This window comes from Puntigrus tetrazona, unplaced genomic scaffold, assembly GCF_018831695.1.
Source record: "Puntigrus tetrazona isolate hp1 unplaced genomic scaffold, ASM1883169v1 S000000148, whole genome shotgun sequence".
Classification (NCBI taxonomy): domain Eukaryota; kingdom Metazoa; phylum Chordata; class Actinopteri; order Cypriniformes; family Cyprinidae; genus Puntigrus; species Puntigrus tetrazona.
The window spans coordinates 1750001-1762096 of NW_025047824.1; the positions used below are offsets into that span (position 1 = coordinate 1750001).

General features: G+C 37.8%; 2 protein-coding genes across 2 annotated transcripts in view; one reads left to right on the plus strand and one right to left on the minus strand.

The window, feature by feature from the left end:
• The window catches only part of pfdn4 (prefoldin subunit 4), a 2712-nt gene extending 1145 nt beyond the window's left edge, over window positions 1–1567 (minus strand). Inside the window, exons 1-3 of the mRNA XM_043230277.1 lie at window positions 1338–1567; window positions 329–436; window positions 106–246 (exon numbers count right to left, since the gene is read on the minus strand). Of these exons, the coding sequence (XP_043086212.1) occupies window positions 106–246; window positions 329–436; window positions 1338–1364 (276 nt within the window). The 5' untranslated portion in view covers window positions 1365–1567. The remainder of the gene's footprint in view (window positions 1–105; window positions 247–328; window positions 437–1337) is intronic.
• A 3179-nt stretch (window positions 1568–4746) lies between these two features.
• On the plus strand, window positions 4747–9318 carry LOC122332837 (titin-like). The gene is given in 6 exon segments (XM_043230278.1): window positions 4747–5105; window positions 5329–5386; window positions 6163–6238; window positions 6822–7153; window positions 7994–8079; window positions 8081–9318. Coding segments are annotated over 5 exon segments (1569 nt in total). The 5' UTR covers window positions 4747–5105; window positions 5329–5347; the 3' UTR covers window positions 9117–9318.
• Window positions 9319–12096: the final 2778 nt, after the last annotated feature.

Genomic DNA, 12096 nt, shown 5'->3' on the forward strand with positions numbered 1-12096 from the left:
ACACATCTATTTCAAGCTACAAATACAAGCCAGGCACTTCTTATACGTGCAAAAATGAATCAAATAACGGCCAGTTAGGGTCGGGTTTGGAGCGGGTCACCTCACCTTCGCCGCCTCCAGCATCTCCTGCGTCTCTTCCTGAGAGTGACTGATGAACACGTCTCCGATCTGATACGGGATCAGCAGCGCATCGTCCTCGCACATCATGAGGTCATCGCTGGCATCCTCCAGGTTCTGTAAGGATTTCTGCGCAAAAAACAAAGCGGGTGATCAGCGTCCGCCCGAACCGAAAGGAAAACTAGGGACGCATTTCAAACCGCACGTTTACCTTTTTGGCCTCGATTTCATCTTTGAGCTCAGACATCCGATTTGTATTCCTGGCGAACTTGTTGATCTTTTGCTGGTCCTCAAAAGTCACGTTGACATCTTCAGCTGCCTGTTAAGGTCCGAGGAGTTGATTTAAATTAAAGCGATGCATTTAATCCAATATGAATGAATGTAAACGTTTCCTTTTTTTGAGCAAACCCTGCAAAATTTAGTTTGGATGTCGTGTTCGTAGTCATATGCAGTGTTTAAAAATATTACTTTTAGTGCTGTTGTGATTTTGATTATGCATAATAAAAAATACACAGGATACACATTATGTATGTGTGTGTGTGTGTGTGTGTGTGTGTGTGTATATATATATATATATATATATATATATATATATATATATATATATATATATATATAATAATTTATATGTATATATTATAATAATTTATATGTGTGTATGTATATATATATATATATATATATATATATATATATATATATATATATAAATAATAAATTTAATACATATAAATTATATAATATATAAATATTTAATGTATAAACTTAACATATGTTTAAAATGCAATATTCATCTCAATCAAACTGCAGTTGGGTTATTTTGATTAGGTTAAAAAATAACTGAGAAATACAGCTAACTAACACAAAGCATAAATTCTGAAAATTACTTGAAAGTGAATAAACCCTATAAGCATAAAGCTGCAATCTTACGAAATAAGCACACCGTAACGTCAGCAGACGTTTACTTGCACATAAGCCTAAGGAAAATTACTCTAATGTAAATTAAAAATAAATGCCAAGGCCAGAAAAAGCATGAAAAGCGTCACAATAACTTGACGTTAGCCATTTAGCTGCCCTCACAGCCAGGCAAAACAAACCAATCCACTTCGGTCTCTCTAATCTCTCGACCCTGCGCTGTTTTAGAGCTAACAGCACGTTACCGCGCCAGCGCAAAACTACGAAGGGAATCTAGTCGGAAAGCCGTTCGTTTAAACACATACCACTCCTTTCTTCATGGTGGCTGCCATCTTTGAACGGGACGCGGACTGCGTGCACGCGCGCGAACGGCGGCGGAGCGGAGCACGTGCGCATTCGTGAGTTTGCCGCGTGCTCCTGTCGCGTGCTCCTGTCGCTTTTTTCGAAATGCGAAGCTCTCGTCTGAGGGAGACAGAAATGCGCGGGTTTTACCTTAACAACCGACCCGAATTGTTTCGCGGTTGTCGGTTTTCTTTAAATTATCCACAGCTTTCTCTCATTTTCGGAACATTTACTGACACCTTGTGGGCAAAAGCAGATTTATTTCTCACGTAGATGGAAGCCGAATCAGTACATTTCTGTGCCCCGGGTATTGATTTCTCTCACCGCCTTCATATCTGTCGATGCAGCCTTTTCAAAGAACAATAATAAAGAAATAAACGTCTGAAAAAGTCATATTTCTCAACCAAATGTTATTGTAGGCCTACTTGTTTACTTTCTAAAGCCACAAGCAGCCATGAAGAAAACCCACGTGCACGCTCACGTTCAGCTTTGCCAACTGACTTTTATGTTTATTATTTTAAACGCCATCTTTACTAGTTTGCTTGTTCCCGTCGTACTTTTTTTAGTCTTTTGAACGAATGCACATTCACGCAGCTTGTGGTTTATTATGCACACGTGCTTTCTTCTGATCTCAAAATGTCTTCTTTTATGTTTTTAAGAGACGCATGGCACACCACGAAGACCGAACCTCCGTTTTTGGGTGAACCGTCTAGCCACGTGACCGAGCGTCCAATGCGCTTCTGGTAAGCCGTGCCTTAGGCCGCAAGCTGTTGAATATTTAGTTAACACAATGCCAGCTGACTGAACAAACTCGCTGTGGTTGCTAGTGCTAGTTTCTTAAACATCCTCTTTGCAAACAGCGCTACGCCCAAAGACAAATATTGGGATGAGATGCGATTTCCCCCCCTGCATTTTCTCAACATTACTATTCGTACATGTTTTTTAATAGCTGTCATTAATTTGCATGCGTTTATTAGAGTTTCGATGACAACCAATTTTAATTCCATAGATGCGCGTATGAGTTCTGCACGGCCTCATATTTGAACCGTTGAGGTTTTTCGAGGCTTTTAAGCATGTTTTCAAGAATTCCTTTCACGCTGGCAGACCGAGTTCACGGGGCGACCACGGAGGAATTTGCTTTTTCGCCCCCGGTGTGTACATTTACAATGTGACTCTGTATCCACGAGCGGCGCTTACGTGACAAAATCTCACCCTCCGCCGATCTGCTCCTTTGTTTCTCGTCGTGCTTTCCGTCGAATGGGAAACGCAGGGCTGTTTGACGTTCGTTCAATGAGATATTAAAGAGTTTCGAGCACGTTTGGGCCGGCCTCAGCTCGATTAATGCAAATAGTTGCATTTAATGCGAATGGAGGGTGACCGAAAAAGGCCCGCGGGAGACAACTGGCGTGTGTTCGGCCTGTATTTATGCGCGTCGTGAAATGAAAAGAAGGTCAAGTGGATTGATAATTTATGTTAAAACAATCTAGAAGGGTGTGCCAGGAATGATATGTATTTAACATCAATTATGCCGCGATTACGTCACAAGATGAAAACGGGAGAACAGGCAGCTTTATGTACCCGCTTTTGCGTGTTTTGCATGTTACATTTAGACAAAAGCGACTCACAAATGCGGACAACTGAAGCAATAAGTCTCAGTTAGCTTAACGTATTACTTGATGCATCTAATGTATATTCGATTAATTATAATAAAGAAGAAAAATAAAGCAAGCTCTAGAGACCTAATAAGTGTAAATAAAAGGAATAGATTTAAAAACAAAAAAAAAAAGAAGAGAAGCTAGTGTTAGTAAGAAAACAAGCATAATTTAAAAAATATATATATATATAATTTTTTCACTATCTTCATATCTGTCGATGCCTTTTCAAAAAACAATAATAAATAAATAAATGTCGGAAAAGTCATATTTCTCAACTAAATGGTATTGTGGGCCTACTTGTTTACTTTCTGAAGCCACAAGTGGCCATGAAGAAAACCCACGTGCACGCTCACGCTCAGCTTTGCCTGCTGACTTTTAAGTGTGTGTATACATACGGATTTTTAAATTTAGTTTATATTAAATTAATTATAATAAATAAGAAAAATAAAGCAAGCTATAGAGACCTAATAAGTATAAATAAAAGGAATAGATTTAAAAAAAAAAAGAGAAGCTAGTGTTAGTAAGAAAACAAGCATAATTAAAATAAAATAAAGAATAGAATTAGAATAGATTTTGAGTTTAAAAAAAAGATGGATTGGGTTGAGTTTTTCCTCTTTCAATGATAGTAATTTTTATGTATTATAGTATTCTTAGTTTATTATTCATATATTTTCAATGATGAGACGCTAATCATTGTCTGTTAATATATTGTTTTTTAAACAATATACTGATTAATTATTCAGATGAATTGTAATGCATCTCGTACGTCAATATTTGTTTTAGAAGTCAAAATGCAGATGGTAGGTTTCTTCAGAATTTATTTTACAATCTGGAGCTGATGATTAAGACCGCAGTTCGTCGTGACACCCATCAACAAAAAGGCTTGATGATGAGCTTAAACTAATCAGCTTAACGGGCTGGATAGATCAAATAGTCTGGTGAATGAAATCCAGAACGGGGGGTTATAGTTAACAAAAATAATAAAACCATTTCAAGAAGGAAAGAAAGAAATGTTGGCTGAATGTAAATGAAATATAAAACACCATTTTTTATTGTAACTTTTATTTCAGCTATACAAAAAACTAGAAATGACAAAAAAGCTAATTAATTAAACTTGAACTAAAAATAAATTGTAAACAATATATAAAAAGCATTTATAATCCTGCATCAAAAATATAGGATCTCAAATCTAATACTTTTTTTTTTATCTCACATCATGCTGGAAAATATGATCATTTTATAAGGTTTTTAAAGGTTTTTATGCTCAAAAAGGCTGCATTTATTAGATTAAAAATACAGTAAAATAGTGAAATATTATTGCGGTATAAAATAACTGCTCTTTATTTGAATATATTATTAAATGCAATTTATTCCAGTGATGTAAAGCCATACTTCAAGCATCATTACTCCCTGATTTAAAACATTTCTCGTCACTAACAACGTTAAAAAAACCGTAGTGCCGCTTCGTATTTTTGTTGAAACAATGCAAGCTTCAAAAGAGCGCATAACTCCCACAATTAAGTGCCCTCGATGTTCCTTCCCATGCATTCTGCAGGTGATCAATCATTAAATAAACAAAGGCTTAGGCTGGTAAGCCTGATGTCATGTACTCTGTACTCAAGCCCTGGATGGGAGTCACACTGCGCAAATAAACTTTTGCTATATATCCTCTACACGCATCCTGTTTGGGCTCGACCACACCTACAAAACAGGCCGTCCCGCCAGCGCCGTTCTCAGATCAGTGCGTGAGACGTCTTGATGCCTTATCTTTGATACGATCAGTACGCGATAATCCCGTCACCTTTATTCAGCCGGAATAGCTCATCAGAGAGAAACAATAGGACGCGACCGTGAGTTCATCAGCGCTAATGGGTTCACAGGCCGGGTCTCGTCCGTGGTTTTGTCTCGCAGGTATCTCCAGGTGATAGGTTTTGAGCCCCGCCCCCTCTCTCAGGACAGGTATATGTGTACACGCGCCGGCTGACGGGCAGCAGACTGCTGGAGATTACCGGAATCGAGCTTTGGGAACCGTACACACACTCTCATTTGCAGTTTGGGGCGCAAGGCAGTGGAAAGGTAAATGCAATTATTTTTTATAACATTTTAGTATTTCTATGAAATCAGTTTAACCGTGTGTTGGATTTATAGTAGCCATAAATAGCATTTAGTATTTATCATTTCCAAATTTGCCAAAAAAACAGAGACCTGCAATCTGTAGTGTTTCTTATTATTCTTATTGTGTATATTTTCATCATATTTATGTTTAATAACTGTTCTCAATGTCAATGGTGATGTGTAGTTGCTGACTTGAAGGGACCATGGGAAACGAGCATTCGACTCAGAAGAAACGTCAGAAGGTGAATTCTTCTCCTTTTTTTATTATTTTATAATAACAAATCTTTATGCGACTTCTGTATTTTTCTGTGAAATATACAAGAAAAATATATAATTTATTTCCCAGCATTTTAGCAGCAAATGCAGTTGTTGAAAGCGCGAATAAAATATATCGTAATATATTTTGTTGAAATTAGTTTTCAGTGTAGCAACTCATTTGATGTGTGTGGTTTCCGTAGACATTTGTTTATATTCTCCATTCAGAAAAAGCTGATTAGGAATTGTTACACAATATGCGTTACAAATGTACTTAAATTATTATAATTATCCTTTTCCAATTTTATCGTAAGATTAAATGCCTACTGATACTGAAACTGGCATTTTCCCTGCTGAAGACAATCACGTGATAGCTTTATGTTTACTGAGACTTAAACGTAGACCAATCACCAAAATAAACTTAAATGTTACCTAGTTTCCAAAGCAATTTTATTTTAACTGAATTTAATATTTTTATATAATTATATAATTTTCTGAATTAAATACATTTTATATATATATATATATATATATATATATATATATATATATATATATATATATATATATAATAGTATATAAAGTATATAGACATAATATACAATAATAATAATAACATAAAAACAATGACAAATACAACTAAATTACTAAAACTTGAACTAAAATTAAAATATAAAAAAAAATAGAACTAATGCAAAATATACATCATAATAGCATCTCAATTAAAACTAAGATCATGAAACTAACTCGTATCATTCACCAGGCAAATGCTGACAAAAAAGTCCAAAATGGAGAGCTGAACGGACATGCAGTACCAGCTCCAGATGAGACGGAACCTGGTATGTTTGTGAAATACAGCACCTTTATTCTGCTCGTGTGACTAAATGCAACGTTTCAAAGTAAGGATCTTAAAGCTAAACTGGCAGGCATTTACACTGTTTGGATTAACTTAGCAAGTCAACCCACAATCAAAAACACGGCTCAAAGCTCTGTATAAACTTTGGGTGTTGTAGTCCGATGCATGGTGGATAAAGCAATGTTTAACTTGCGTTTTGTGCGCGCTGCCAGTTTGTTGTCGCTAACACTTTCCCAAAGCTTTTCTAGAAGTGAAATGCGGTATATTTTCTATTCTCCTTGAATAGCGACACGTATAGAATGCAGATGCGTTCATTTGTCCATGAGATCGAAAGCTCTAAAAAAAAAAACTCATCGCGCATTTGTCTTATATAGTTGTGCTCTGGCATTATTTTGGCTGCAATCTCAAATGTTCTTTGAAATGTCAAGTGTGTATAAGAAGTGGGTGTGTATTATAATTTACGACTGGTCAAAATGATTATCATATCGATAACTGAAGGCAATAGATATCGTTTGTCCCTGTGCGCTGCATACATCGTTTCTTTTTTTTTGATTGTTTTGGTCTAGAGACAAGTAAAACAGAAGCTGTGGAGCAAAAGAGTGAAACTCCACCGGCGCCTGTCACGGATGAACCAAAACCAGCAGAAAAAGAGGAAGTAGACGGCAGTAAAGCCGACGGACCCGCGTGTGTGGAAACGACCCCTGAAGAAAAACCGACGGCCGCAGCCAAGGATGCAGAGCCGCCCAAAAAAGCCCCAAAGCCCAGCGGGGAAGAGGTGTCCAACTTCCTTGGTAAAATGTTCAAAAAGAAGAGCGAACCCGTGAAACCTGCAGCGGAAAACACCGATTCGGTCGACGCGCCGGCCAAAGCAGTGGATCTGAAAACAGACGTGCAGCCCGTAAGTACAAGTTGCAAAAATGAAAACGTACTCTCCTTCAGAAGTAGGCGGGGTTTTTTTCTTCATCAGATTCGGAGAAAAGCAGCATCGCATCGCTTGCTCTCTGCAGTGGATGGGTGCCGTCAGAATGAGTCCGAAACTGCTGTTAAAAACAATCCACACGATAATGTCTTCTGAAGCGGAAAGCTGCATGTTTGTAAGAAACAAATCCATGAAGACGGTTTTAGCGGTAAAAAACAATTAGACGTTTTTTAAATCGTGGCTCCTCTGTCCAAAATAACGCTTTCTTCAGCAAAAACGTTTCGTTGTCTGAATCGGGAGAGATATATGCACAGAATAAAGCACAGTTTACAAATCAAAACAGTCCAAAAAGTCTACATTTTTCACTGAAGAAAGCGTTATTAGCCTTAATAATGGATTTGTTTCTTACAAAAAAAATTGCTTTTGGCTTCACAAGATGTTAACTGATTTATCAACCGTTTGGACTCATTCTGACGGCACCCATTCACTGCAGAGTGAATACATTTTCAACAAATTCTAGTTTTTATTGAATTCTTTTGCCAATTTCTCTTGCAGCACGGCTGTATTTTATACATCAAATATTAGTAATTAGCTATGATTTGTCACATTGCACCGCATGTTTGCTGTTAGCGTGGACAGATGTATATTGTAAATAAGCTTGAAGCACGTTCATCGTGAACCAACAATGCTTTAGCGTGTTTAGCTGATGGTTGTGGATACCTGAAGTTTTCTGCCGAGCATCCACCAGGTAACAACAAATCCAAGCCAATCGCAAAAATGTATTGCACTCTGACTCTGACCAATTTCTCATTCCAAAAGGATAAACTCTTCATTAATGCAGACCAAAGGGAGATCCTTGAGCAAGTCGCAGAGAAGATCAAATTGCAGTTGGTTGACACCATTCCCGCAACCCGTGAGTTCAAGTTTATTGACAAAGAGGTCCTCAAAAACAGATGAGATCTTCCAAGAACCAGTTACTGTTGCAGAAGAACCAGTAACCGAAGAGCCAGATACAAGAAAAGTCAGCGAGATGCATATAGGACATCTGAAGTCTGAAGAAGTGCCAGTTGATGCTAAAGTTGCAGAAGATGAAGAAGCTAAGACTGAGGATGCTGAAACGGCTTTAGAACAAGACAAAGAACTAATACAACTTGTTGAAAGCATAATATCAGATGAAAAAGAACAAGCATGTGAGAGCGAGCCAAATGGAACCAAACAACTGATTGAAGAACCGAAGAAAGTTGAGGCTGATATTGTGTCTTCAGATGTAAAGTTAGCAGTTGATACCATCGAGGTCTTATCTCATGTTGCTGGTGCTGAAGAGCAATTGGTAGATGCTGAAGAAATTGCAGATATTGTTGAGGAAACCTTGGAGGTCACTCAGGAACAAGAAAGCCTTGAAGAGCCGGAAGAACTTCTGAGGAACAAATTCAAGGAGGTGTTGCCGGTTGCAGAAGAGCCATTAACGACATCTGTGAAACCAGCACTAATTGCAGAGGAACTAATCGCTCCTGCTGCCTGCGAGATCATCCGAGCAACTAATGCATCGCTGGCCGTAGATGAGGAAAGCTGGGAGATCATCGAGGAACCAGAGAACATCTCCAGGCGTTTAGAAGAAGCCACGCTCCCGGAAAGTAAATGTAATTCAGCAGATTCTTCCCAGCTGCTTTCTCAGCTGAGGTCTGCGTGCATTAAGGTTTTAGAAGATGCTTCGTATAAGGAGTTCAGTGTCGATGTGTGTGCTGAGAGAAGCACTGTTCACATCAAGATCGAGCTCTATCCGGATGAGCTCACAGGTCTGAATAAAGTCTGTCACAACACAGACGATCGCTCGAAGAGAAAGTCGCGGCATGGACGAACTCAGCGCATGCCATTCATTCAAGATGCAAATGTACTACCTCCTTTCCTCAAGATGCTTGTCATCAATCAACAAAAAAAATAACCTCAATTACCAGATTTGTTCTTGAAGATGACATCAAAACATACCTCATTCGAAAAAACCCATAAAGTTGTTGGGTTTTTTTCCCCTCTATTTACTGTGTACTACCAGTCAAAGGTTTGATATAATAATATTTATGTTTTTTAAGTCTCAAACAGTAATATTGTGTGATACATTAATGCAGGTTAAAATAACGGATTTGTGTTTAAATATATATTTCATTTTTTAATTCTAATATGCTAATTTGGTTCCTAATTGTTATTAATTATTACTGGTGCTCAATTACTAATAATGGATTATTATCAATGTTGAAAATGCCTGATATTTGTATGAAAACAAAAAGACAGTATTTTAAGATTTTTGGATGATTATACAGTTCAATGAACATTTTTTTTAAATAAAACAAATCTTTGTAACTTTATAAATGGCTTTACTGTCCATTTTGATCAGTCCTATTAATTATTATGAATTAGTATTTATATTATTGAGTGTTACGTACCCCAAATCTTTAAGTGGTATTTATGAAAAAAAAAAACATGTAATGGTCTCCACAAAAATATTTACTCACATAAACTATTAAAGATTGATAATAATCATATAATCATAATCATTGTGTGTATATATATATATATATATATATATATATATATATATATATATATATATATATATATATATAGTGGGTACAGAAACTATTCAGACACCCTTACATTTTTCACTCTTTGTTATATTGCACCACATTTTTACAGATTTATTAAAAAAAAAAACTGAAATATTACATGGTCCTAAGTATTCAGACCCTTTGCTGTGACACTCATATATTTAACTCAGGTGCTGTCCTTCTGATTATCCTTGAGATGGTTCTACACCTTCATTTGAGTCCAGCTGTGTTTGATTATACTGATTGGACTTCATTAGGAAAGCCACACACCTGTCTATATAAGATCTTACAGCTCACGGTGCATATCAGAGCAAATGAGAATCATAAGGTCAAAGGACAGAATTGTGGCAAGGCACAGATCTGGCCAAGGTTACAACAAAATTCTGCTGCACCTAAGGTTCCCAAGAGCACAGTGGCCTCCATAATCCTTGAATGAAAGACATTTGCGATGAACAGAACCTTCCTAGAGCTGGCTGTCCAGCCAAACTGAGCTATCGAGGGAGAAGAGCCTTGGTGAGAGAGGTAAAGAAGAACCTAAAGATCTCTGTGGCTGAGCTCCAAAGATGCAGTCGGGAGATGAGAGAAAGTCAACCATCACTGCAGCCCTCCACCAATGGGGGCTTTATGTCAGAGTGACCCGATGGAAGCCTCTCCTCAGTGCAAGACACATGAAAGCCCCCGTGAGTTTGCTAAGATGGTGAGAAGTAAGATTCTCTGGTCTGATGAGACCAAGATGGACCTTTTTGGTTTTAATTCTAAGCGGTATGTGTGAAGAAAACCAGGCACTGCTCATCACCTGTTCAATACAGACCCAACAGTGAAGCATGGTGGTGATAGCATCATGCTGTGGGGTGTTTTTCAGCTGCAGGGACAGGAGGACTGGTTGCAAAGGAGGGAAAGATGAATGTGGCCAAGTACAGGGATGTCCTGGACGAAAACCTTCTCCGGAGTGTTTAGGACCTCAGACTGGGCCGAAGGTTCACCTTCCAAAAAGACAATGACCTTCAGAACACAGCTAAAATAATGGAGTGGCTTCACAACAACTCCGTGACTGTTCTTGATTGGCTCAGCCAGAGCCCTGACTTAAACCCAATTGAGCATCTCTGGAGAGACCTGAAAATGGCTGTCCACAAACGTTTACCATCCAATCTGACAGAACTGGAGAGGATCTGCAAGGAGGAATGGCAGAGGATCCTCAAATCCAGGCGTGAAAAACTTGTTGTATCTTTCCCAAAAAAAACCCTCATGGCTGTATTAGATCAAAAGGGTGCTTCTACTAAATACTGAGCAAAGGGTCTGAATACTTATGACCATGTGATATTTCAGTTTTTCTTTTTTAATAAATCTGCAAAAATGTCAACAATTCTGTGTTTTTCTGTCAATACGGGGTGCTGTGTGTACATTAATGAGGAATAAATGAACTTAAATGATTTTAGCAAATGGCTGCAATATAACAGAGTGAAAAATTTAAGGGGGTCTGAATACTTTCCGTACCCACTGTGTATGTGTGGAAAATAAGGAAAAAATACATTTTATTTTTATTAAATGTAAAAAAAAAAAAAAAGTAAAAAAAAAAAGTTACCGTTTCTGTTTTCATTAAAAGATATTTCTTTCAAAAACATAGTTAATAATTATTAAGAACATATTATTATACACACACACACACACACACATTATTTCACTGGTAGTACTATCACAGATGTTTATTTTGTCTTTTTTTTGTGTGTATTTTACATTTGCATGAGATGCAAATAACATCTAACAACTAACGAAAAAGCTCCTGTAACTGTACTCCAGTCGTCACCAGCCAGCTGTCGTGGAGTTACATATCCGTCATATGTTCAACATAACTGATTTCCACTAAAATATAACCACATAAACCACATACTGTACAATCTAAACATGACAGATTTCACCCTCAGATACACACGCAGACGTTAAGTCCAGCACATTGCTGAATATCAATGAGTGAGGGGGGGAAACAGGCGTTAATAAAAGGTTGATTGTTGCCGCTGGCTCGAGTAGGCAGAGGCATGGATGGAATTGTGCCCCTATTTCAATGCATCTATTCCACATCAGCTGTAAGGGCTGTAACACATTCCCGAGGGCTAATTCTCTGGACTTGTCTATAGGATCCAGTGGACATAAAGAGCAGCGCAGAGCCTGAGCCAGAGCCGGAGCCGGAGGCTGAAGCTCTCGAACCCAGTCCTGTGGAAGAAAACAACCCGTCAGAGGAGGTCAAAGCAGCAGAAAAGACAGTTATGAACTTTTTCAAAACATTTGTAAGTACGCTTTTAAGTGCTTTTGAATGTCAGACAGTGT